The sequence below is a fragment of the Pituophis catenifer genome, unplaced genomic scaffold (assembly GCF_029215685.1).
Source record: "Pituophis catenifer annectens isolate HBS135680 unplaced genomic scaffold, rPitCat1.0.hap2 SCAF_2, whole genome shotgun sequence".
Taxonomy (NCBI): domain Eukaryota; kingdom Metazoa; phylum Chordata; class Lepidosauria; order Squamata; family Colubridae; genus Pituophis; species Pituophis catenifer.
In genome coordinates, this window is record NW_027256882.1 from 221,029,176 (window position 1) to 221,053,537 (window position 24,362).

Sequence of the window (24,362 nt, forward strand, 5' to 3'; positions counted from 1 at the left end):
GAATCTATGTATCTTATTGCTAAATTAAAACTTATTTTTCTACTCAACTGATTCTACTGACTAACCATGAACAGGAGAAATCCAAATTTCTCCTTTGTAATTTCAAACTCAGTAAGTGATGTACTATCGAACCTACCTTAAATCAGAATTCCTTCACCACAGAAAGTCAACTGAGAAAGAAGAAACATGTCCTTTCTTGGCAGAGTTCCAAGAGTTCCTGATTTATAGGTCATTGACAACCCTTTAATTGAGTGTGTGCGAGCGTGAGTGCGCAGATATATATAAACAGTGGAACATTTTCAACAATGTCTCCACCACTTTTACTAGTCCAGCATCAGTACTTACAGACCCATGGACGTTTCCAAACATCAGAGCTTTCCTAATATTATCAATGAAATATTTTTCTTGACAACTCCCAGCTGAGCTATGAAAAGTTTTATATTTTTAATTATAACCATTTGTCTCTCTCCCAAATCTATTTTCTTTTTGTATCTTATAAGCTTATAAGAAGGAAAGTTGCATTATTAATCTCCATAAGACATTTTCTAAGCTTCTTTTGGTTGAATGCCCCAAATGAAAGGGGTTTAAATAATAATCACACCTGAAATTATCATCAGCCAACACTATATCCAATCTTCAGATAATGGAAGTGTTTTATTGTCTGCAAGATGCAGAATTAAGTAAAAGTTCATTCATGCACTTAGGATTGCAGATAAATTTCCTTTATCTTTATTTTTTATAAAAAAAGAGAAGTCAAATGGGATATTATCAAAAAAAAGGAGAAAGAAATCACAATAAATTAAAATTAAAAAAAGGAGGGCAACCATCCAAGGAAGAAAGGAGAATAAGATCTAAGAGCAGCAACCGAGAGAGAGAGGAGCAAATTTAAAGTACATTGTCTTTGCTAAAGGTGCTTTAAAAATGCTTACATCAAATAGCAGCATAGAGGAATCATAAATACAAGTGCACGTGTCTGTCGTAGATCTTTGTTTTATTAACCAAAACAGTAGTACTCATTGGATTCCATCTTGGGATGTTTATGTAGGGGCTGTGAGTCATCTATGAGAGAAGAGTCACTGAACTGGTCCACATCTGACGGAGTATGCTGGCCAGGGATATCGTCCACCAAAGTGTCCAGGTAACTTCCCACCGATATCCCATCCAGTCCATCACTACAGTCTTGCAAGCTGTTGTAGCTGCCTCTCAAGGAGGTATCCTGGCTGCCCAACAAACTACAAAGGCTGCCACTCAAGCTGCTGCCCCTGCTGGTGATGGTTCCTTTTTCTTCAATGATCCACTTGATGGATTCAATGCTTTCATTGATGATCAGCAGCTGTCGCATGAGCTTGACATCAGTGGCTCTGAGATCAACCTGCAACCAAAAGGACAAGCTGCCAATTAGACTATGATCAGCACAGAAAAGGATCACAAGGGAGTCCACCCCCCCCTGCCCCCCGGCTCTGTACTACTGGTATGCATAAAATGTCAAAGATGATACAAGATGCAACATGCTGAATTGTGCTAATTAGCCTGTTTTTGAGAAGATTATCAGTTGAATTCTCATTAGCATGAGCAAAATGAGGCCAATCTTTCATGCACATTTCATGAGCCTTTGGTTCCTCTATAGAAGAAGCTAAGTACACAAGGATAACTGCTTGAAAAATATATAGTAATAGTTAAAAAAAAATACCCACTAAATGCTGGACTGTGCAAAAAATGCACTCTATAAATCTTCATTACAGCTGAATGGGTTGGCAAGGACTAGCTCTGGCTTTCTTCCCTATTATTTATTAAGCTACTATGTTGTACAATGTAAACCTTGTACATGCTTATTTTGGAAGAAGGTCCTGCTAGACTCAGTGGGCTTACTTCAACATAGGCATAGTGATTGCACTGCATTGCAGGTTTTTGTTTTGCAGGACTGCCGTACGGTGGCTGATTTTTTCACAGATTATAAAAATAAAATCCAGTAAAATAGTCATTTTGCTTAGGGAAATAGAGATATTGTTAGTGAGGAAAACAAATATGGGTAGAGAATATTACCTTGCTAGTCCTATCACATTACTTTTATTTCCTGTCTGTTTGGGGTCTCCAGGACTGATAACAGAACTCAAGAAAAGAAAGCAGCAGACTAATTCTCAAACGTAATAATAAAAGTCTTGCGTATGGGTAAAAGCACAGCTGGTAATAACCTAGGTGCTGAATCCTTATTAGGCATTTTTCCTTAAGTACTTTAAGATGATGATATGCAGCACCAATCGGTAAAGTTTATATACAGGCAGACTTGCAATCTGTTTCTCTCTCATATAGAATGTATATTAAACTTCCCTGCAGTAATAACAGGTGGAAAAAAAAACAATTGTTGATATTTTAGCCTATGCGCACCAAGCTTTTCCGTTCAGTTCTCCCATTTGGAGAATAAAACTTAACCATTAGATATACAGTACATTCATACTCTAACTGAACAGCACACTTAATATGTCTCTCTGTGTGATACAAAATCTAATAAATATGAATTTTGAAGGAAATGGTAGATTGTCCAGGAAATAGATTGCTCTTTCTTCTTAAACAATTAATTTTAGTTACTTTTCCAAAAATTAGCTGATAATTTGTGTCTTTTAGCATATTAAATATGAATATTGGTGGCGCAGCAGACTAAAATGCTGTTAAGTAACACCAGCTGCCTGCAATTACTGCAAGTTCAAATCTCACCAGGCTCAAGGTTGACTCAGCCTTCCATCCTATTGAGGTAGGTAAAATGAGGACCCGGATTGTGGGAGCAATAAGCTGACTTTGTATAAAAAAGAACACCACTTTTTTTTGGGGGGGGAGGGAAACGAAAGCCCTACTAAGCAGGTATATACAAAAGTATGAAAGGCTATTGCTTAACGCATTGTAAGCCGCCCCGAGTCTCCAGAGAAGGGCGGCATATAAATCGAATAAATAAATAAATAAATAAATAAATAAATAAATAAATAAATAAATAAACAAATAAATAAGTAATCTACTTATTTTTACTGATTAAAATAAAACAGAGGACTCTAATTAAAACAGATATTGAAAAACAGTAGATTTCAAGTGAGAATATGGATACATACAGCACTGGCATGCAGGTATATGTCTATTTATCTATGTGTATTTATTAACAGTTATCCTCTTTGTTACCCAGATAACCCAGAGTAGTCAAATTGGATCTAACAATCTCCATAGATTTGCTGATAGTTAAAGTGGGCATTTTTCTGGAGGGAGGGTGAAATGGGAAAAATGAATAGTATGTATTGTGTACTGTAGCCTTTTATCCACCACTCTTAAGCTTCCCCCCTTTTTTTGATATACGAATATAACATCTGCATTATTAGCTCACAATAAACTGGAAAAAAAAAAAAAAACCCAGACTCTGAGGAAGTGAGTTCTTTATCTTGTTTTTGGCACATTTCCTTTTTTGCATATAATTCTTTCCATCGTTGTTCTCCCCCACCCACCCAAAATCTCAACTCTGTCCAAATTTACTGTTTTACACATTGCTGTATTTTTCAAATGATTCCTCTGGTGCAGGGGTGGGTTTCAAATTTTTTTACTACCGGTTCTGTGGGTGTGGCTTGGTGGGCATGGCTTGGTGGGCATGACAGGGGAAGGATACTGTAAAATCTCCATTCCTACACTACTCCAGGGTAAGGATATTGCAAAATCCCCATTCCCTCCCCACTCCAGGGGAAGGTTACTGCAAAATCCCCATTTCTTCCAGATCAGCTGGGACTCGGGAGGCAGAGAATAGATGGAGGCGGGGCCAGTCAGAATTTTTACTACTGGTTCTCCAAACTACTCAAAATTTCCGCTACCGGTTCTCCAGAACTGGTCAGAACCTACTAAATACCACCTCTGCTCTGGTGGTTGTTTCCTGATCACTGACCAAAGAATTGGTGCATTTTTCTTCTTCTTCTTCTGCAGTTCTCACATCTTTTCCACTCTTCTCCATTAATCTTCATTCTGCATTTTAAGAACCCTCTGTAACTATTTCCCCCCCCCTCATTTTTCGCACCCCATTTTCACCCTCTAAAATCACCCATTTTCCTTCTTTTCTTTTTCATGATGCAACATTTTCATCCTTTCTTGGAGGACCTTGCCTCTTTGATAATTCAACCTTTAGTCTGTATCATAAACATGTGTCCCAAGAGGAAGATCCACTAAATGCACAATGGTAACAGCTTTCCACAATTTATATCCAAGAAAATATCAAGGAATACAGTCTGGTACAGATCTGTAAGAAACTTGTGACTTGCGAGACTGGACACTGGACATTTAGGAGTGAGATACATATATCTTTCCCTCTTCATTCTTCCAGTCCAGAAAGTAATTATTTAATCCATTCTGTAAATAAAGGGACACTGCCTTTCATGAGGCTACTGTGTTTTAAAAAACCCCAATAAAAATCCATCATGATGTCACACAGATAAACAAATTGGATGCATCTCAGAAACCTCTTTGGAATTGTGATAAAGATTAGCAACAGTTATAGTCACATCCTGTTCTCATTTAGCAGTTGGCATTTGAATAAAAATTATTTCAAGCATTCCCTTAGGATTTCTGATTTTAATTTGCTATGGGTTTTCCTGTAGAATATGATAATGCATGCACCACATCAAATAATGAAATAGTTTCAGCTGTGTTGTAACAGCAATTATTGTAAACTGCCTTTATTGCAAAAATGCAATGTTATTATAATTAAAGACTTAGGTACAGTATCTATACTCAGCCTTCTTAAAAAGTGAAGAGCAAATTATGAAATTATTATCATCAAGCAGCCCAAACACAAAGGTCTATCATTAAAACATTAGAAAAAACTGCCCTTGGTATGTTAAAGTAAAAGGTAAATATCACAATTTTTCCAAACATCAAATGGGCGGTAATAAAAGCATTAATTAATTAGGAAGCATGAGCATATAAAATATCTATATAGAAAACTTGTACCAACATTTCACAACACCCACTGACTTTCAAGTGGTAAAAAGTATACAAAACTTAACCCTAATCTGTGGCTGTTCAGATGTTGGTAAACTATAACTCTTAGCACCTCATTTTTAGCTATGGCAGCTGATGGTTGTGGTTTATTTATTTTATTTATTTATTTTACAGAATTTATATGCCGCCCTTCTCCCGAAGGACTCAGGGCGGCGAACAAAGATTAAAAACATACAATAATAAAACCCCACTAAAACCAGATTAAAATAATAAATAATAAAAACCCAAGGATCAGAATCAGTCCATTCATTGGAATAACCAAGTCTTCAGGCCTTGACGGAAGGAGCGGAGATCCGGGGCTGTCCAGAGCTCGGTGGGTAGTTCGTTCCAGAGGGTAGGGGTGCCCACGGAGAACGCCCTACCCCTGGGCGTCGCCAGACGGCATTGCCTGGTCGACGGTACCCTGAGGAGAGCAACTCTATGGGAGCGGACAGGACAGTGGGAAGCAGGCAGGAGATGATCCTGCAAATACCCCGGACCTAAGCCATGTAGGGCTTTATAGGTCAATACCAGCACCTTGAAGCGGATCCGGAGGACCACCGGTAGCCAGTGCAGCTCACGCAGGAGAGGTGTTACACGGGAGTAACAAGGAGCTCCTGTAACAACTCGCGCAGCCGCATTCTGGACCAGTTTAATGTGGTTAAATTAATCAGTATATTTAACATCACAGTTTTCCAGTGCTGTACAATGTATACAATTACTTTGCATACTTTTAATTTGTTTCAATAAGTTGTTTCAAAAAGCCAATATTGTGAAAAGTATCAATATTTCATTCCCTGAACATCTAATTCAGGTTTTCAGTTATTTAAACTTTCATCATATTTTAGTCTTACATTTTAAGTCATCTTCTGAATGTTTCAGACTAGAAACATTTTTTCAACAAATAAAATAGGGATTAAATTACTTCCTAAACTGTTCACATCAGGGCAACTGTAGTTTTTATTTTTGTTTTTGTGTATGGTTAGTCCTACACTGCATATAACTAGCAAAATCACTTGGAAATATATGGTCTTATGTTACATGTAAATGTAAAAGCTGTTAAAAGATAAATATGCCTATATTCCCAATCCAATTGTTCAATTGGACATTCTGTGTATACGCACAGAAATCCTGGCATTACAACTAAGCTACTGAAAACAACTAAGTCAATGCAGAAGTTTTTCTTCCATTCTGCATATGGCTTGAGAATCATATGTTTGCTGTCTTTCTTATAAGAAAAAGCAGGATATTGCTGACTATGACTATTTTTTCCTGTCTTCCAAAACCAATGTAAGAATCTGCAAACCACATTGAAAGACTCTGCATAGAAAACCACATAGAAGTATTTGAGAGGCTGCCACCAAGAGGAGGGGGTCAATTTATTTTCCAAAGCACCAGAAGGCAGGACAGAAACAATGGATGGAAACTAATCAAGGAGAGAAGCAACCTGAAATTAAGGAGAAACTTCCTAACAATGAGGACAATTAATCAGTGGAACAGCTTGCCTTCAAAAGTTGTGGGTGCTTCATCGCTGGAGGTTTTTAAGAAGAGACTGGACAGTCACTTGTCTGAAATGGTATAGGATCTCTTGCTTGAGCAGGGGGCTGGACTAGACCTCCAAGGTCCCTTCCAGATCTATTCTGATTTACTCTAAACATGCAAACATCCTCATACTTGTCTTGTTGCCCATTACTCTTGAGTGCCATAAAGAAGCAACATGGTACAGTTTCCTCGGCTTCTTCTGTTGTATGTCTCTTATTCCACTGGTGTAGCGGAAGAAGGAATACAATATGGATTTATATCTCTGTGTAACCTAAATCTTTGTGTTATGAGAAATGCCATGCTATGGTGATTAACCTGGGAATGGGAAAGGCAAAGTTGAAATCCTCATTCCCACAAGTGCTGAGTAAGTGGTGGAGTGCTGAATGGCTCTCCTAGTTTAATTTGCAAAGTTGTTGTGATAATAAAATGATGAGATAAGAATATGTGCATTCTCTTAAACTCTTGGAGGAAAGGAGAGTAGAGATGAATGAATGAATGAATCACAAGGTGATTCTATCTCAGCAGGACTTCCAAGATCTAACCTATTTGTGTTTCACCAGGTGCAGAAATGCCCATTTAGGCATAACTTATAATACTTGATACTTCAAACTGTTAAAAAAAAAAAGCTTGTTTCAGACATAATTCATTTCCCAGTGGTGATTCTTTATATTAAACTACTGAGAAAACAGATGGTTTCTTTTAATACAGACATAACTGCAACATTTAATGCTATCTTATACTCTTTATTCTTTCTTGATCGTTATTTTATATTGTCTTTTATGTGTATGCTCTGTAAAATGTAATTTATTTATTTATTTATTTATTTAATTAAATTTTTATACCGCCCTTCTCCAAAATAGGACTCAGGGCGGTGCACAGCCAAGGTAAAAACAAGACATATATACAAACATGGTGAATCTAAAAAACTATTTAAAATAATTAAATATTTTGGCCGAATTAAAACCATTTCCAATTTAAAATCAATTTAAAAATTAAAAAATTTGGTCAAGCCAGCCCAGCTTGTTGGAATAAATAGGTTTTTAGGGCCCGACGAAAAATCCGGAGGTCTGTTATTATGCGTAATTCTGGGGGGAGGGTGTTCCAGAGGGTAGGCGCCACCACAGAGAAGGCTCTCCCCCTGGGGGTCGCCAGCCGACATTGCCTGGCGGACGGCACCCTGAGGAGGCCCACTCTGTGTGAGCGTACTGGCCGGTGGGAGGCTATTGGTGGCAGAAGGCGGTCTCGTAAGTACCCCGGCCCTAAGCCATGGAGCGCTTTAAAGGTGGTCACCAACACCTTGAAGCGCACCCGGAAGACCACCGGGAGCCAGTGCAGCTCGCGCAGGAGAGGTGTCACGTGGGAGCGCCTCGTCGCCCCCATGATCCCCCGCGCGGCCGCGTTCTGGACCAGCTGGAGCCTCCGGGTGCACCCCAGGGGGAGCCCCATGTAGAGAGCGTTGCAGTAGTCCAGGCGGGAGGTGACGAGTGCCTGAGTGACTGTGCGTAGGGAGTCCCGATCTAGAAAGGGACGCAACTGGCGTATCAGGCGAACCTGATAAAAAGCCCCCCTGGCCACGGCCGTCAAATGATCTTCCAAGGACAGCCGTGCGTCCAGGAGGACGCCCAAGTTGCGAGCCCTCTCCGTGGGGGCGAGTGATTCACCCCCAATAGTCAGCGATGGCGTCAGCTGGCTATATCGGGACGCCGGAAGCCACAGCCACTCGGTCTTGGAGGGGTTGAGTTGGAGCCTGTTTCTCCCCATCCAGGCCCGCACGGCCTCCAGGCACTGGGACAACACTTCAAGGGCATCATTGGGGTGGCCTGGGGTGGAGATATACAGCTGGGTGTCATCAGCGTATTGATGGAACTCCACCCCGAAGCCACGGATGATCTCACCCAGCGGCTTTACATAAATGTTGAATAATAAAATTATTTGACAGAAAACTGTAATGCTAACATTATAACCAGGTTGAAAACATATTAACAAATTCCCTAAAGTTTATGTGGGTTATTTTTAAAAAACAACAACACAGCATTCTTTTTTGCCATCCCATAAATTATTGGTCAGCACCAAATGTATTTTAATGGAAACAAAGCCCAATTATAGATTCCTATTAAATGAACATAATTTAGTTACATTATTGTTTATAAAGTCAAAGCCCATTTTCACAGCATATCCACAATTAGATTGTGTAATTATAAGATGAACCAAACAAGTTAAATCCCTTTGCAATCCCATTCACGCAGTGAATACACTAAATATAACATTTGTTTTAATTTTGCAATTTAAATTCACTAATTTTAAACATTGATTATTCTCATTTGTTTGATTATTTTAAGGTTAACTATGTAAATATATTTATATAACTGAAGAACAGAGTTCCCATTTTTTATATTTGGTTTTATTATACAGGCAAGATATATAATCTTTAAGAATTTACAAAACCTTAGCATCTGCAGAATAACTAAGGCAAAATGGAACATTTGTACCACACAGAAGTAAATGAATTTTCAGATACAAATTTCATGAGCCAAGAAAAGCAGTTAGCTGATTCATCAATAATGCAACAACACACTCTTGAAAAACACTTAGAGATAAATTGCAATTTAATTTGCACTGGACCTTACTAGCACTTAGTTCTTGATACTTCATTAGAAGCCACAGAACACTGAAGACTTAAACATATGAAATGATAAGGCTACACACACACACACACACACACACACACACACACACTCCAGTGCATTCCTTAGCACGATGGATATGTGCATAGCCTCAAATTCCTTGATCTTCACTCTCAATAGTTTCATTAATCCATTATATATTGGTTTGCAATTCAATTCTTGTTCTCTTCATATGAGTGAATTGCTTCAACTGTTCCTTTTTGTTTATGCATTCCATATTTATTCCACTTCCAACCATTTTTTCCTTATAACTTCTGTTTTTATCCTATATATTTTGTAAGAGTCCATTTACACTTTTTTGTTTTTCCTTATACATCCAAATCTACATAACAAAAAGGACTTCACATTTTCTTCATCTCTTTTAATCGTTGCTTGTTCTCTTTGCAACTGACCTTTTCTTTGTATATAGATTATATTTCTCGCATTCTCATTTCTTTGCGTCAATCATTCTCTTATGCATTTTATTCGTTTATCCACTACATTTTTCATTTCATTATTCCATAAACATCATTATTTCTATTTCCCATCACTGGAACTTCACTCACTTCTGTGGCACTCTATAACATAATTCTTTTTATTTTGTCCCAAGGAACATCCACATATATTTGTCTTATGTTCACTTTCTATTCATTCTTATAAATCTTTATAAATTATAAATCCTTCTATTCTAGACTAAAACTCAAAATAAAAATAATTGATACTTAAAGTTGCCTTAAACACAGATTAAAAGATCTAAAATAGATTATGGTACAAATGCAAAGATGTTAGGAGCTGACCATACAACCATCATTTTCTCAAAACTACAAAACAGAAGGAGAACTATCAATTTAAACATATAAGATTACCTAGATTTACAGCTTGAACTCTGAATGGTAAAATGTCCTTAACAAAATACTGTCCTGTAGTATTAGCATAAAGTTCTCTACATATTTTAACAGTAAGAATGAAAGACATGTAAACTGTAAATTTCACATTACTGTAATAGATTACCTGCCAATTAATACTGAAATTAATGTTCCGTATTTCTGCTGAGATGAGACACACATACAGAAGAATGAAGATAATGAAGTTATATTTATCAAATGTATTGTTGCAGTCAGGCACAAACGGAAAAATGTTCTGAGAAAACCAACATAGTAATTTATATTAACTAAATATTTCTTGTCATGATCCTACTTACTGATATAACACAACACCAAGTATGTATAAAGTGTGTATTTGTGTGTGTGTGTGTGTGTGTGTGTGTGTGTGTGTGAGAGAGAGAGAGAGAGAGAGAGAGAGAGAGAGAGAGAGAGAGAGAGAGAGAGAGAGAGAGAGAGAGAGAGAGAGAGACCTGTAAAATGTTTCAAGCTTAATTCTGAAATAACTGTGCAAGAGAATCTGCTCAGGGACTTTGAAGTAATTGCTACTGATAGAAATGATTTCAGAAACAGTCAAGGACTGATTCTCTTAGCTAATGAACATGTATGTGCTTTGTTTTACTTATTCTAATTCTGGGACAGAATCCATTATCACAACTAAAGGCAACAATGGAATACAAGGAAACGCAGACCATGTAATGTAAACCTGTATTCCAATATCCTACTAGACACCTTATTGCCAAAACTGTCTGGGGCAGGATTTCTCAACCTTAGTGCTTTTAAGAGATGTGGACTTCAACTCCCAGAATTCTTCAGTCAGCATGAAGTCCATATCTCTTAAAGGAGCCAAGGTTGAAAAAACTGGTCTAGATCATTCTTTTGGCTAATAGTAGGATTATTCACTTGACCTCTTTGCTCGTAAGAACTAGCCTTGCTACCCTGTTCCATCTCCTCTTTTGGTCATCTCCCACTTTTTTTTGCCAATTCTGCTTGATTTCTCTTATTTCTCCCACATTTCAGAAGACCATTCTACCATGACATGTTCACTTTTGGCATAGATCACAACAGCAAAAGAATGCAACCGTCTCATGTCTCTGTATACAGGAAGAAAAGCAGTGCTGATGTAGATATTTTCCTATTCTCTCACCCACACATTTTTCAGAGGCTTCTCCTGCATCTTTCTACAAAGCCGGAAATTTCATCAGCAACAAAACATATTTTACAATCTAGCAAACCCTTTTGATTTAGGAGCTCAAATGTAAGATTAAGATTGTGAACTTCAGCATGACTGATTAAGATAAGTAAGGACTAATTGTGTTAAGAATATTAGTGATAAATAGAAGACAGTATAAGCAGGAATTGCTTCTACCTTGAATGAATTTGTATTGTAATACGATAACAGTCAAAGATTTTGACATAAAAAACATGTAATATGACATTCAAGTAGATGTGCTACAATGACAGAATCTTATTGAACCTCAAAATTACTTTTTCCATTTCATGGATACGGGGAGGGATAAAGTCAAATAGATTGGGACTCTCACATCTATTCTGAGTTTCTATAGATGGAATAGGCAAATATTGAGAAATAAATGAGAGGGATGTCTACAGTTTATGTGGTCCACATTTCCCATTAGAAGGAAGCAAATTGTAATTAGAAAATTCCTACCACAAACTTACTGCTCTGATAAAACAAATGTAAGGATTTAGGTCAATGCCTAAAAGAGCAGTGAGGAAAATTTGAAAATTTTAGAACAGGGGTCTCCAACCTTGGCAACTTTAAGACTTGTGGACTTCAACTCCCAGAGCTCTGGGAGTTGAAGTCCACAAGTCTTAAAGTTGGCAAGGTTGGAGACCCCTGTTTTAGAATACATGCTACCTATTGAACGAGACTGCATAGTATAAAGTCAGGGGAGAGACTTCAAAAGTTTACATTATCAAGAGAAAGAGAAGGAGGAGGAAGGGAAGGAGGAGAAGAAGGAGAATATATTGACACTGCATATTATTTGTAATAAAAGCAGACAGAGAGAAGGCTGTAGATATACAGTAAATGTACATAGACTTTAGTCTATAACATATGATTGATGACATATTAACAATGAGGACGAACATTTTTGTTTTTGGGCATGTACATGAAGATTCTGAGTTACCAATTCCTCTTAAACTAATTGGTTCATAGCCTAATATTTTGAATTTTTAATCACAGAATATTGGGTCAGGAGAAATTTTTTCAAGTAAGATTTTAAGATATATGTAAGGCATACTACTCTTTCCTAACCTGTCCCCTTTCAAAGAAATGGCTGAAGATAATGGGAGTTGCAGTCTAACCTATTTAACATCCCAGCTGAATGCAACATTTCACTGGCCTTGACTACATTTGGAAACTAAACGGGGTTGGACTTTAGAATTTGGAATGGAAGATCATCAGACAATTCTAGGTCTATAGGATGAATTGGGAAATTTAAAAAAAAAATCCCGAAAAGATCTTGAATTCAAAATCTTGAATGCAAATCGATTCTGTATTAATGCTGAAAAAATTACATGGTAAGCTCATGAAGTGATCAGGAACTGGGATTTAGTTGAAGAACTTCCTTTTTTAAAAAACCTCTGAGTGACAGTTTGGGAGTAGTAGATGTTATGTATACCAGCCCTTAGTTATTGTTTTGCGGGGACGTTTATTTCTAGAATATATGACTCAGCAGCACCTACTAATCTTGTATGAGCTTGAAAGCTAAGTTAAACTGGGCTTGGTTAGTAGCTGGGTGGGAAATTACCAGGATACAGGCTACAATAACCTTGAAGTATATAAGGACATATCATTTGTATAGGGTTGGCCTATGAAATCCCCAAGTCTTGAATTTGTCTTTCCTGTATATAAGTAAGTGGGATTTACACATTCAGGTATACTGTTCCTCAACATCTGTATAAATTGTATATCCATTCGCATGGATGTCATATGTATTCCTGTTTTGATATACATACAGGGCTTTTCGAATCTGATACTGAGAGCACTAAATTGTAACCTAAGTGCTATATTAGCATCACATGTTTCCAAAGAATTAATTACAGTCCAGCAATTGTATTCAAATCCATTGTTCTATAGCAGAGGAAGAGTGCCTCTGGATTTTCAAAAATTGTTGGTTAGCAATCCCTACAGCTTATCCTATATGAACTTTGGATAGGAAACAATGGAATCATAGTTGACTATGAGAAGGATGTTTCAGATGTCTTCAGATTCTGATTGACAGATATCTTGGCTGTCTGCTTAGATCTTGGATGGACAAGTGATGGTACATATACATTCTGAGGTCCCAATTTTTTTTCCAACTAAGGGGCACTTTTCTATCCTAGCGATTCCAATTTTGTCTCATTGACGTTCACAGGCAAAAAATGTTGTTTGGCAGAATATATGATAGGCCTCTGGCTGAGTTACACTATGGCATGAAAAAAGCTGTACGTGACAAATTCACTCGGAAGGTATCACTGTCCTCTTCCTGGAAATTCCTGGCAGCCCCCTCCAAACTGGTATAAAAATAACGTGCTGAATATTAACCATCCAAGTTTAAATCCTTTTTCTTTAAATTCAATTACCAACTTGGCCAAATGTGTAGTTGACAGATTTTCTAAAACATTTGACCGTACTAAAGACCATGTTAAATAGTAACTGCTTACATCCAGTGTATCTAAATATTAGTTTCCTTGGTGTGTATTGAAAATGTGTAACTTGACAACAACAAACATACAAGACAGGGGTGGGTTCTACTTACCTTTACTACCAGTTCGCATCGCGTGCATGCTCTTTTGCTCATGTGCAGAAGTTTCTGCACATGCGCAGATCACCTATGATGACATCCGTTGTCAGTGGGCGGAGCCTCCCGCTGGTTTTACTACCAGTTCTTGCGAACCAGTCCGAACCAGGGGCAACCCACCACTGATACAAGACCTTACCTCAGGAATTGGTAAAATAAGCTGCTGATTACATTGTTTGGGGCTTAACTTGCTGGCACATGAAGACCAAACTACCCTTTTCCTTTCCTTGAATAAATAGCAATTAAAGCATGTAGAGAAATGTTCCTACATCCAGCAAACACATAACTGCTAGCTGTGTACTATTAAGTTCTCTTTCCCAAAGTGTGTTTTTTTTAGATATAAAAACAGATAGTGGGGATTTTTAAGGGAAAGGGAGACGAGAACAATATTTGCTCTGATATATTTACATTTTAACAGTTATTGTTCTCATCACAGTATATTCACTAAGTATTTAAAGTGTATGGCATATAATGGGATAACTAGTTGTACATGATTGGCATAAAGTCGTGTCCATTAAAAATAAATACACATGATTTTATGCTGAGCTCAGAAAATTCATTTTCTTAGAAAGAGATGCAATATGAGAATTGTAAACTGAAGCGGTTCTATGAGCCTGGATATAGTTGGGCAAAGAAAATTAACTAAGTAATTAGATTGCTTTCGAAGCCTTCAATGTCAACAGGCAAATTAGAAGCTTGCTGCTTAGGATTTTTATCAATCCCTCCTGTGTATATTCCCCAGCCACAGGAGCATTGTTGGTTAATACTATCCCTGAAGGTTTTTTTCGTAGTAGCATCCTGATTGCGTAGTAGCATCCTTCCCTTAGATGAAGTTGGCTCTTTTATGTGTTTTAGATAGCGAAGATTATTTTGCATTGTTAGACTTTTATTTGACAATGCCCCAAGATTGTTTTTATCTTATTCTATGCAGCATTAGATTGCACAGTAGTGTATTACCAATGGAATAGAATATATGTAGCTTAGGGTTGAGTCTTCGATGCTCTCTGAGTTTGGTTGTTTGGTTTCATTATCCCACTAGGTAACATAGTGCACTGATGATATTCCTTAGTTGGGTAATGAAATGTCTGCAAGCAAACAAACAACTTCAGAGAGCACCAAGGATTCCATTGTAACAATATCAGATTGTTTTAAAAAAACCTTCAATGCCAAGAGGGAAATTAGAAGCTTACTCCTGAAGATATTTATCAGACCTCTTGTATATATTCACCAGCCACAAAAGCATTGTTGGTTGATACTATCTCTGAAATTAGCTTTTTATGTGTTTTACAGAGCAAAGATTGCTTTGCTTTGTTAGACTTTTATTACTGCTCCAAGATGGTTTATCTTATTCTATAGCATTCCTTGAAATATATATATCCTAGGTTGGGTTTTATGGATGATACTGCAACAGTGTTTACTGTTATTATACTAAGAATGCTGCGAATGTTTGAATGGTATTTATATTGCATATTATGGTAAGCACCTGTTAGGAAACAGTGCATTTAAGGAAGCCAATCAAAATTTCTACGAAACAGAATTACAGTATCTGGTAGTTTTCTAAACCCAGTATACTCCCAGCATTGCATTACATTACATTACATTACATTAATTTATTTCTGAAACTCCCCAAATTCTCAACAAACATATTGACCTGGAGAAAAGAGAAGAGCACATGTCCTTCACTTTTCTTTATTTAATTATACCTCACCTTTCTTCTAGAAGTGGAACTAGCCAGTATACCTGCCATCTATGTTTCTTCTTTTACCTACTACCTACTAACATCACAGTCCTTACATAGGTTATATTTTGTTCCCTAACAAAATATAACTATCCACCATGCCCCAGATAACTAAAGAAAGCAGACCCTGAGGAACCCCTAAATAATTTAAGCTGGAAATAGTCATCTAAGTCTGTATTTTACTACTCCTTTGCTAATAGTATATCTGCTCCACTTTTCTTCCACCTCAGACCCATCTTTTTTTGCACACAACACGAAAACCTTAGGCAGCATACACAGGAGAGAAAAGCAGAATCATAGAGTTTGTAGGAAGCCATTTGCATCATCATTTCAATATAAATATATCCAACATATACCTACATACAACCAGGCACCATAATAAATACACTGCGTAGAATAACACAGTGCATGTATTCTGGAGAGAAAGAGAAGTTCCCTGATGATGGGCTCTAGCATGAGCCCAAAAGCAAGGAAGAATAAACCTCTGGTCCCTGTGACTGACTCAGATTTGATTCTGTTGCACATGTGTCTAAGATCGGGGTGAAATCCAGCAGGTTCTGGAGAACAGGTAGTGGAAATTTTGAATAGTTCAGAGAACCGGTAGTGGAAATTTTGAATAGTTCGGAGAACTGGCAAATACCACCTCTGGCTGGTCTCAGAGTGGGGTGGGAATGGGGATTTTACAGTATCCTTCCCCTGGAGTGGGGTGGAAATGGAGATTTTGCAGTATCTTTCCCCTGCCATACCCACCAAGCCATGCCCATCAAGCCACACCACGCCCACCAAGCCACACCATGTCATGCCCACAGAACCAGTAGTAAAAAAATTTGAATTTCACCACTGTCTAGGATGATTGTGTTCCAGCAACTATTTGAGTGCTCTTCATAATCCTACTATATATCTTCTTAAGATAAAGACTTTCTTTATTTTTTTTTAAAAAAAGAAAGCTGAAAATGTCAAGGAACAAGGACTTGAGAACACCAAGCCAATTGCTATGCGGTGATAGCAGCCACTTATCTTCTTTTAGTCTCTGATTCCTTTGTATGCTAAGCTGAAGAGAACTGAAGGGGAAGTATCAATGGAATCAGAAGATCGTTATCTTCAAAAGAACTCAAATTTCTTTATAAGAGAACTATTAGAAGAAGTATCTGAATTAGTCAGCAAGTACTTATTCTATGAGGTAGGTGGAAAGGTTCTTTTGGAGAGAATAATCTTAACATCCAGGCTATCAAAAAGTTCTAAGTCTAAATGAGCCAGTGCAAATAACTGTAAGAGAAGATATTCTCACAATGTACTTGATTATTCCACTTGGAACGTATGTTTCTCAACACTTTGAAACAACCATGAGAACATTTTTGAATGTTTCACTAATAAAATGAGAAAACTAATTTTGAAATAAAACTTGTTTTAATAATACTCCTTATATTTTCTTGCATTTAAGATATTGACTATAAATCTTACTTGGATATATCAGTTTGCATATGATGGTTTATTTCATCAATATCTAGCATGAGGTCCTCAGTCAGGGTATGGGATAGAAACGGCACTGGTTGCACTTTTAGATGATCTGTGGGATGGGTATACCTAATACATCCATCCTTGCCCTACTTCACTTCTCAGGGGCTTTCGGTACCATCAACCATAGTATCCTTCTGGACTGACTCAGAGAATTGGGGGTGAATGGGATGACATTGTTCACCTCCTTCCTTCAGAGCTGATTCCAATCGGTGTTGATCATGCAAGAGAGGTCCTACTTTCAGCTCCCATATGTGGTGTTACAGGGTTCGGTGCTTTCTCCTCTCCTTTTTAACATCTACATGAGGCCCTGGGTGAATTCATCTGTCACCATGCAGTGAGGTATCATCAGTATGCTGATGATAATAATGTATCTTCACCCACATCAATTTAAGCGATGTCGTGAATATCTTGTCCTAGTGCAGGCATGTCAAACTGGTGGGCCGCGGGCCAGATGCGTCATGCCAGGCCACGTCCACCCCAGCTCCATGAATGGGAAAAAGATCACAAAATGTCACATGACGGCAACGTGACACGGCGTGTTTGACACCCGTGTCCTAGTGTCTGGAGGTTGTGAAAGTCTGGATGGGGACCAATAGGCTTCAGCTGAACCCTGGCAAGTGAGTGGCTTTGGATTGTAGGTCTACTGACTTTGTCACCTTTGGTGCTGGATGGGATTGCACTATCCCAGATAGACCCAGTCCACCCCAGAGGGTCTTCCTAGACTCATGACTCCTTTTCAAGGAGCAGGTAGTAGCCCTGGATAAGACAGCTTTTATCTGGTGCACTGGTTCTGCTCTGTCCTGCATCAGCAATCCCTATTTACAATTGCTCATACCCTGCTCACCTCCATATTGAATTATTACAATGAGCTCGACAAGGGGCTGCCCTTGAAGAGTATTCAGAAGCTTTAGCCAGAACATAATGCCACATTGCAGATGTTATCAACACATATTTCACTTCTGTTCCACAAACTGCATTAGCTGCAGGTTTTCTTTCAAGTCCAATTCAAGATGTGGGTTTTAATTTTTAAAGCCCTTCATGGCATGAGACTAGGTTATCTGAGGGACTACCTCTCCTCAGAATAGAATAGAATAGAATTTTATTACAGTCATCAACCAGCAATAGACATACAATAAATTAAAGATAATACTGACATTAATCATGAATAATAACATCCTTGTTATAAAAATACATGATCTCAAACCATTAGGATCACTCCCTAATTTACATTAGTGGAGAGCTGATAAGTATGTGAGTAAATGTATTTTTCCAAAAATTATTATAGATATCTCCCAAAAAATTGGCACAAGTTGACATCTATAATTCTGTAACCAACTTTTTTCTTGTGGACATTGCAGCGACACAGAATTTTGCCACTGCGCGTGTGGTAGCCGGGTTTGAGTCTTGGAGGAGAAAGCCTACATAAAAGCTGTCTGTCCTCCCTGGTAATCTCTCTAGTAAGGGGAGAATATATATTGACCTACATACTCTATATAACTCACAGTACTACCTCTCCTCAATTACATTAGTCCACCCCACTAGATCTGATAAAATAAGCATTGTGTAGGTACCATTGCATTAGGGACATTAATTTGATGGGTCCCATGAAACGTGCTTTTCTACTAAAGGCACCTGCTAATGGCACCTGCCTTATGGAACATTCTTCCCCTCAAAATTAGATTAGCTCCATCCTTTTTGATAATCTGTAAAGCTCTGAAGTCTTGGCTGTTGTCAGGCCAGCAGCTCCCTGGCGATTTGATTTAAATGGCTCAGATGGCTCCATTGTTCAGGTGGCCATTTTAAATCTCCCTCTCTTATGGTTTCTATCTTTCATATTTATTATCATAAGTATGAACGTGGTTTTTCATATTGTGTATTGTTTTTTTTGTTTGTTTGTTTTTTCTGATTATTATTCGCCACTCAGAGTCACGGAGATGGTAGGTTATATAAATCTGATAAATAAACAAAAGGAGACTCAATGTTTTTCAATATTTAGTTGCAGTGAGATCTGGGAATCTTGTTTCATAAAGAGAAAGGGATGGAAATGGTAGTAAGGCCTTTCATTGCCTTTTCACAAAAGTTGTATTCTTTGTGAACTTTCATCCAAAGTTTTTCTGGGGTGTTTTCCTAGCTGTTTCAGTTTGACAACTGAGACAATATCTGCCAACATCTCTTCATTATTGGATAAGCTACTTGTATAGCTAGAATATGCAACAAAATACTGTGGCAACAAAAACTGAATCCCAGAAAACCTCACAAAACACCTTCTAGTTGTTCTGGAAATCCTGGTGTTGAAAAAGCACCACAATATGTGATGGACAACCTCATACTGTATTCCCTTGGGATAATCTGTAGGAGGATGCTTGTCAACAAAGGTGGGGCTGAAACACATGGATGAGATCAACTATTGTCTCTTTTTCAAATATTCCTTTTTTTTATGTCATTCATCATACCTTCTTTCTTTTTCTTTCTCCCAATGTAGAAGGTTGGAAAAAAATATTCCTACAATGTGAATGGGCGGCTTTTAAATAAACTCCAGGAATGCATGAAATTAATTTAAGGGCAGCTAAAAGCTTGGTGGCAGCAATTGTTCATTTCTTGCAGTAGAAGCATATAAGTCAGCCGTGAACGTTATTTTACGAATATTCCCTATAATTCTCTGCCCCATGCAGTTAATGTTCAAATATACATTGCTACCAAATATACAATTTCCATATCAAGTGTGACATATAACACAAGACTCTATTGAAGAAGGAAGAAATGGACAATTGTCCTGGGCTCCATACGTAGAAGAGGCCCTATTGAAAGGATATGTCAGCTAATGGATTGGTTAGCTGGATCTATATTTTGCAACAGAAAAGAATATATGTAGCTCTAGTTGAACTACAGGATGAGGAGTCGTTGGTGCTCTCTGAGCTTGGGTTGTTTGCTTGCAGATATTTCATTACCCAACTAAGGTAACACCCTAAACACTAATGATATTACTTAGTTGGGTAATGAAACCTCTGCAAGCAAACAACCAAGCTCAGAGAGCATCAAGCATTCCATTATATTTCACATTCAAGGAAGTTTAACGAATCGACTGAAATATACTTTCAAGACTTACTTCAGATAGTGCACTTCCCTACAAACTCCCATTTATTGGATTTGTTAGACAAAAACAAAAGAAGAAAAATCAAACAGGGAAGCAGGACACAATGAGAAGAAAGTTGAGGACAGAGATCTCAAACCAACATAATGGACCTGGTCCATTAAGAATCTTAAAAAGTCCAGAATCTTAAAAAACAACTTAGTCCCGACATCTAAAAATAGAAGGACCATTAAGGTGATTTAGTCAATCCTAGTATTTGGTACAATTCCTCAAATTAAGTATATCTGACAAATATATGTCCACCGATCCAGGATCTGGTGGGGAAAAAAAAAAGCCAATAGTGTAAAGGGAAGCCGAGTCTTTTCTTAAGTAATACCTATAAGATAGTAAAATGGAACAGCTCAAACTCTACTCAAGTTCTCATTATACAGTATTAACTTCTGTAAATATGAACTATTGTATATCTTCAAAAGGATATGTCTGGGAACCATGTGCATTGTGTAATGCTAGTTTTTGCTTCCCTGGCACTGCTTCCCTGGCACTGCCACTTGACAGCTATGATTGCATCTCAGCATAAAGAACAGCAGCTGCTGAAATGTGTCTTTAGACCAGAGCAGGTGCCTCAGATACAGTTTTTAGGTGCTCTTTTTAGCAACACGTGGACAAACAAATTTACCAACATAATAATCCTGAATTATCTGAACAAGGAGCAATGGCCTGGCTAAACCACATGCATGGAACATCATTCATTTCTCTTCCTTGGCATCTAAACTATAGGTCATAGGTGGATAAGTTTCAGCACACTCAATTTCATTTTTCATTCTTTGTCAGAAAGGCAAAGGAGTTCAGAAGAGTGGCCAAACTGGTGCTTTTTTGATGAATATGATGGTCAGCAACTAATTTAAGAAAGGACTGGTCAGAGCAGGCCAAGGCTCTAAGTTAATTTGTAGCCAGTCTTTTCTTTTCTTTCAATGGTTGCTATTGCTGCTTGTAATTTTTAGTGTTGCTGAACTTGACAGTGGAGACTGAGCAGGAATCCCCATCTAAAATTCTCACATATTTATTATAAACGAGGACTGCATAGCACCATTATGTGGTTGGTTGTTTTGAATTTCCTAGGGAAAAAAAGCGGGACTGTACTTCTTGAATTGTTCTGAATAAATATATAATTTGCTTCAAAACGATACTCCGTGAAATGAATTATTAGCGCAAGATAATTTTGCATGTTTGTTTGCTTCGTGGATAAAGTTAAAAGGAGAAGAGGTGCTCCTAATGGGTAGTCTAAGATTACGTATTGCAATTCTACTTTTCCTAACAAAAGTACCATGGAATACTGAAATCAATATATTAAACGATAGTTCTACAGAGTTAAGATTATGAGCAATACACGTAGTACAATGATCGATTGATAGAGATTGATTATAGTAAAGTTCCTGGGTTTAAGAACCCTGGGATACACGTGGCTCCAGTAGGTCAGTTGCACATACTCTGCACGTGCCCAGTGGCACCTTTCCTTACAGCAGTGGGTCTCAACCTTCCTAATGCCGCGACCCTTTAATACAGTTCCTCATGTTGTGGTGACCCCCAACCATAAAATTATTTCTAAAACCATTGAAAATATGTGTTTTCCGATGGTCTTAGGCGACCCTTGTGAAAGGGTTGTTCGACCCCCAAAGGGGTCCCGACCCACAGGTTGAGAACCACTGCCTTACAGTGACAGAAAAATGTTCTAGGAACTAGCCATGGTCCTGAGAAGAAATTCGGGATTAAATCAGGGTACAAATTAAAGCTTTGAAAGAATCCCAAGGAATGGAGTGGTGATGGAGTTGAATCCAGCCTTAAGGAGAGAAACAACTGAATTCTAAGCAAAGATGAATCCAGGCCTTCAGCTGGGAAATGTTTAACTTATCAAAATAATCCTTCTGTATTTGTAGACTCCTGACTAAGCGCGATCAGAAATGTCCAAACACTTCATTAGGAAGTATTCATTATTTTCAAGTTATTTAATTTAAAAAAAAGGCACTGTTTTATTAATTACAGAGGGCTCAGCACATTCATAGATATTAAGAAAGACAGAGTTCGGAAATTGGAAGTTTACTCCAGGAACCTATAACATGAAATTGCACTCACATGCACACCCACAATTGGCTTACAGCCCGCCTTCCAAGAAGCAAGAAGAAAATGTGCTGTGGGTCCATATGAAACAACATGTCCATTAATTACATTTTGACTTCTGTCCATCATTTACTTGGACTATTTGTGGGGGGGGATGGGAGAACGGGACAGGTGATTTTCCATCCCTTGTGAGGAAAAAAGGGTACTAAGGAAACTCACCTAAAACATACCTTCAGAGGAGTCAAGAAGGAAGGAGACACACAACAGGTTGCTAAAGTATCTCAGTAGAAGAATCCTTGTTTTGAAAGCTGAATCTCAGGCAGGCCATTTCCCACGAATACTTAATCCCAGGGTCCCAAGGGAGCGAGCCAAATTCTGCCTTCCGCCGCACTTGTACCACGCTCAGAAACACTCTTGTTTATTTCACCAGCATTTCAAATCACAACACACACACACACACACTCCTGCCCTGTTTTAAACAGCCCTAATCACCCCTGGGCCCATCTGGCGTCCTTGGCCTCCCTCCAAAGTTTATTCTCGCTCTCAATTTCTCTTGGAGAAGGGGGTACGCTGGCCAAACCGAGGAGCAGCGCTCCAAAAAGGGAGCAGTAGCGCACAGTGGTCAAATCCGGCGCTGCTGCCTTGTTATTGGCGGCTGGCTGAAGGGGGGGGGGCGGTTGAAATACTCACCATTTCTTGCCTGAGGAGGTGAAGTTTGGTCTCCAGTCTTTCCAGCGCGCTGGAGCCGCCGCCGCCGCCGCCACCGCCACCGCCAAGCATGGCGGCTCGGGGGGCTCGAGCAGCGGAGAAGCCGGCGACGCCAGGCCCTCCGCCGGGCTGCTCCCGGTCTTTTTCCCTGTCGCGGGTGACGGTGGTCTCCTCCCCGCGCAAGGAGCGCGCGAGGCTCTCGGGGACTTTGCGCCCCAGCTTGAGCTCGACGTCCCGCAGGTCGGGCAGGGCGCAATCTTCCATGGCTTTGGGGCGAAGGCGGCTTTTCGGATTAAGGAACAGCGACCGCGGAGGGAGAGGGGGAAGGGGTCGGTGGGGGGGGGGAGAAGGAAGGGGGTTTGACGAGGAAGAGCTAAGCCTTCAGCCGCGCCGCCCGACGCTCGGCGACCTTCCCATGTTCGTCCCGCTGGGGTTGTAATCCACCCCGGCTGCGACTGTCAAGAGGTGGAGCGGGGGGACGGGAGCCAGCGGCCTGCCAGCCAGCCAGCCAGGTGACTCGCCGTAGCAGGCAGCCCGAGTGGTCGCCTTGGCCGCTTTCCGGCAGCGGCATTATTTGGCTTGCAAACCCCAGCCCCTGGGTTGCACCGGCGGCGGGCGGGGAGAGGGCGGTTACGGAAAGCGGGCACACTCAAATGAACCTGCGGGGCGTTGTTATTCTTTCATTCGGACTATTCTGAGCTCGCCTCGGAAGGCAGCCTTAGCAGCGGCGGAGAATAGCAATAGCAATAACGCTTAGACTTATATACCGCTTCACAGTGCTTTTACAGCCCTCCCTAAGCGGTTTTACAGAGTCATTGCCCCCCCCAACAATCTGGGTCCCTCATTTTACCCACCTCGGAAGGATGGAAGGCTGAGTCAACCTTGAGCCTGGTGAGATTCGATCTGCCAAACTACAGTCAGCCAGCAGTCAGCAGAAGTAGCCTGCAAGTACTGCGTTCTAACCATTGTGCCACCCCAGAGAAGAGGGCAAAAGGGACGTCTTAGATTGTCATTCTCCCCACTCCTATTTATTATTATTACTATTATTTATTCAATTTATATACTGCCCTTCTCCCCGGTGCACAGCCTAGGATTAAAAACATACCAATACAAAATTTAAAATCAATAAAAAGAATTATACAGCTTTGGTCCACAATTTAAAACAATCCAATTAAAACCCAATTTACACTTAAAAAGCTAAAAAGCTTTAGTACAGGTAGTCCTTACAACAGTTCATTTAGGGACTGTTTGAAGTTAACAATGAAAAAAGTTAACTGAAAAAAGTGACTTACAACCATT

At 39.1% G+C, this 24,362-nt stretch overlaps 1 protein-coding gene across 1 annotated transcript; it reads right to left on the reverse strand.

Annotated features, from left to right (window-relative positions):
• Window positions 1–915: 915 nt before the first annotated feature.
• Window positions 916–23,635, reverse strand: LURAP1L (leucine rich adaptor protein 1 like). The gene is made up of 2 exons (XM_070935553.1): window positions 23,046–23,635; window positions 916–1,372 (listed from the first exon to the last, which is right to left on the reverse strand). Exons 1-2 carry the CDS (start codon window positions 23,325–23,327, stop codon window positions 995–997), a joined length of 660 nt encoding a protein of 219 aa, XP_070791654.1. The 5' UTR covers window positions 23,328–23,635; the 3' UTR covers window positions 916–994.
• Window positions 23,636–24,362: the final 727 nt, after the last annotated feature.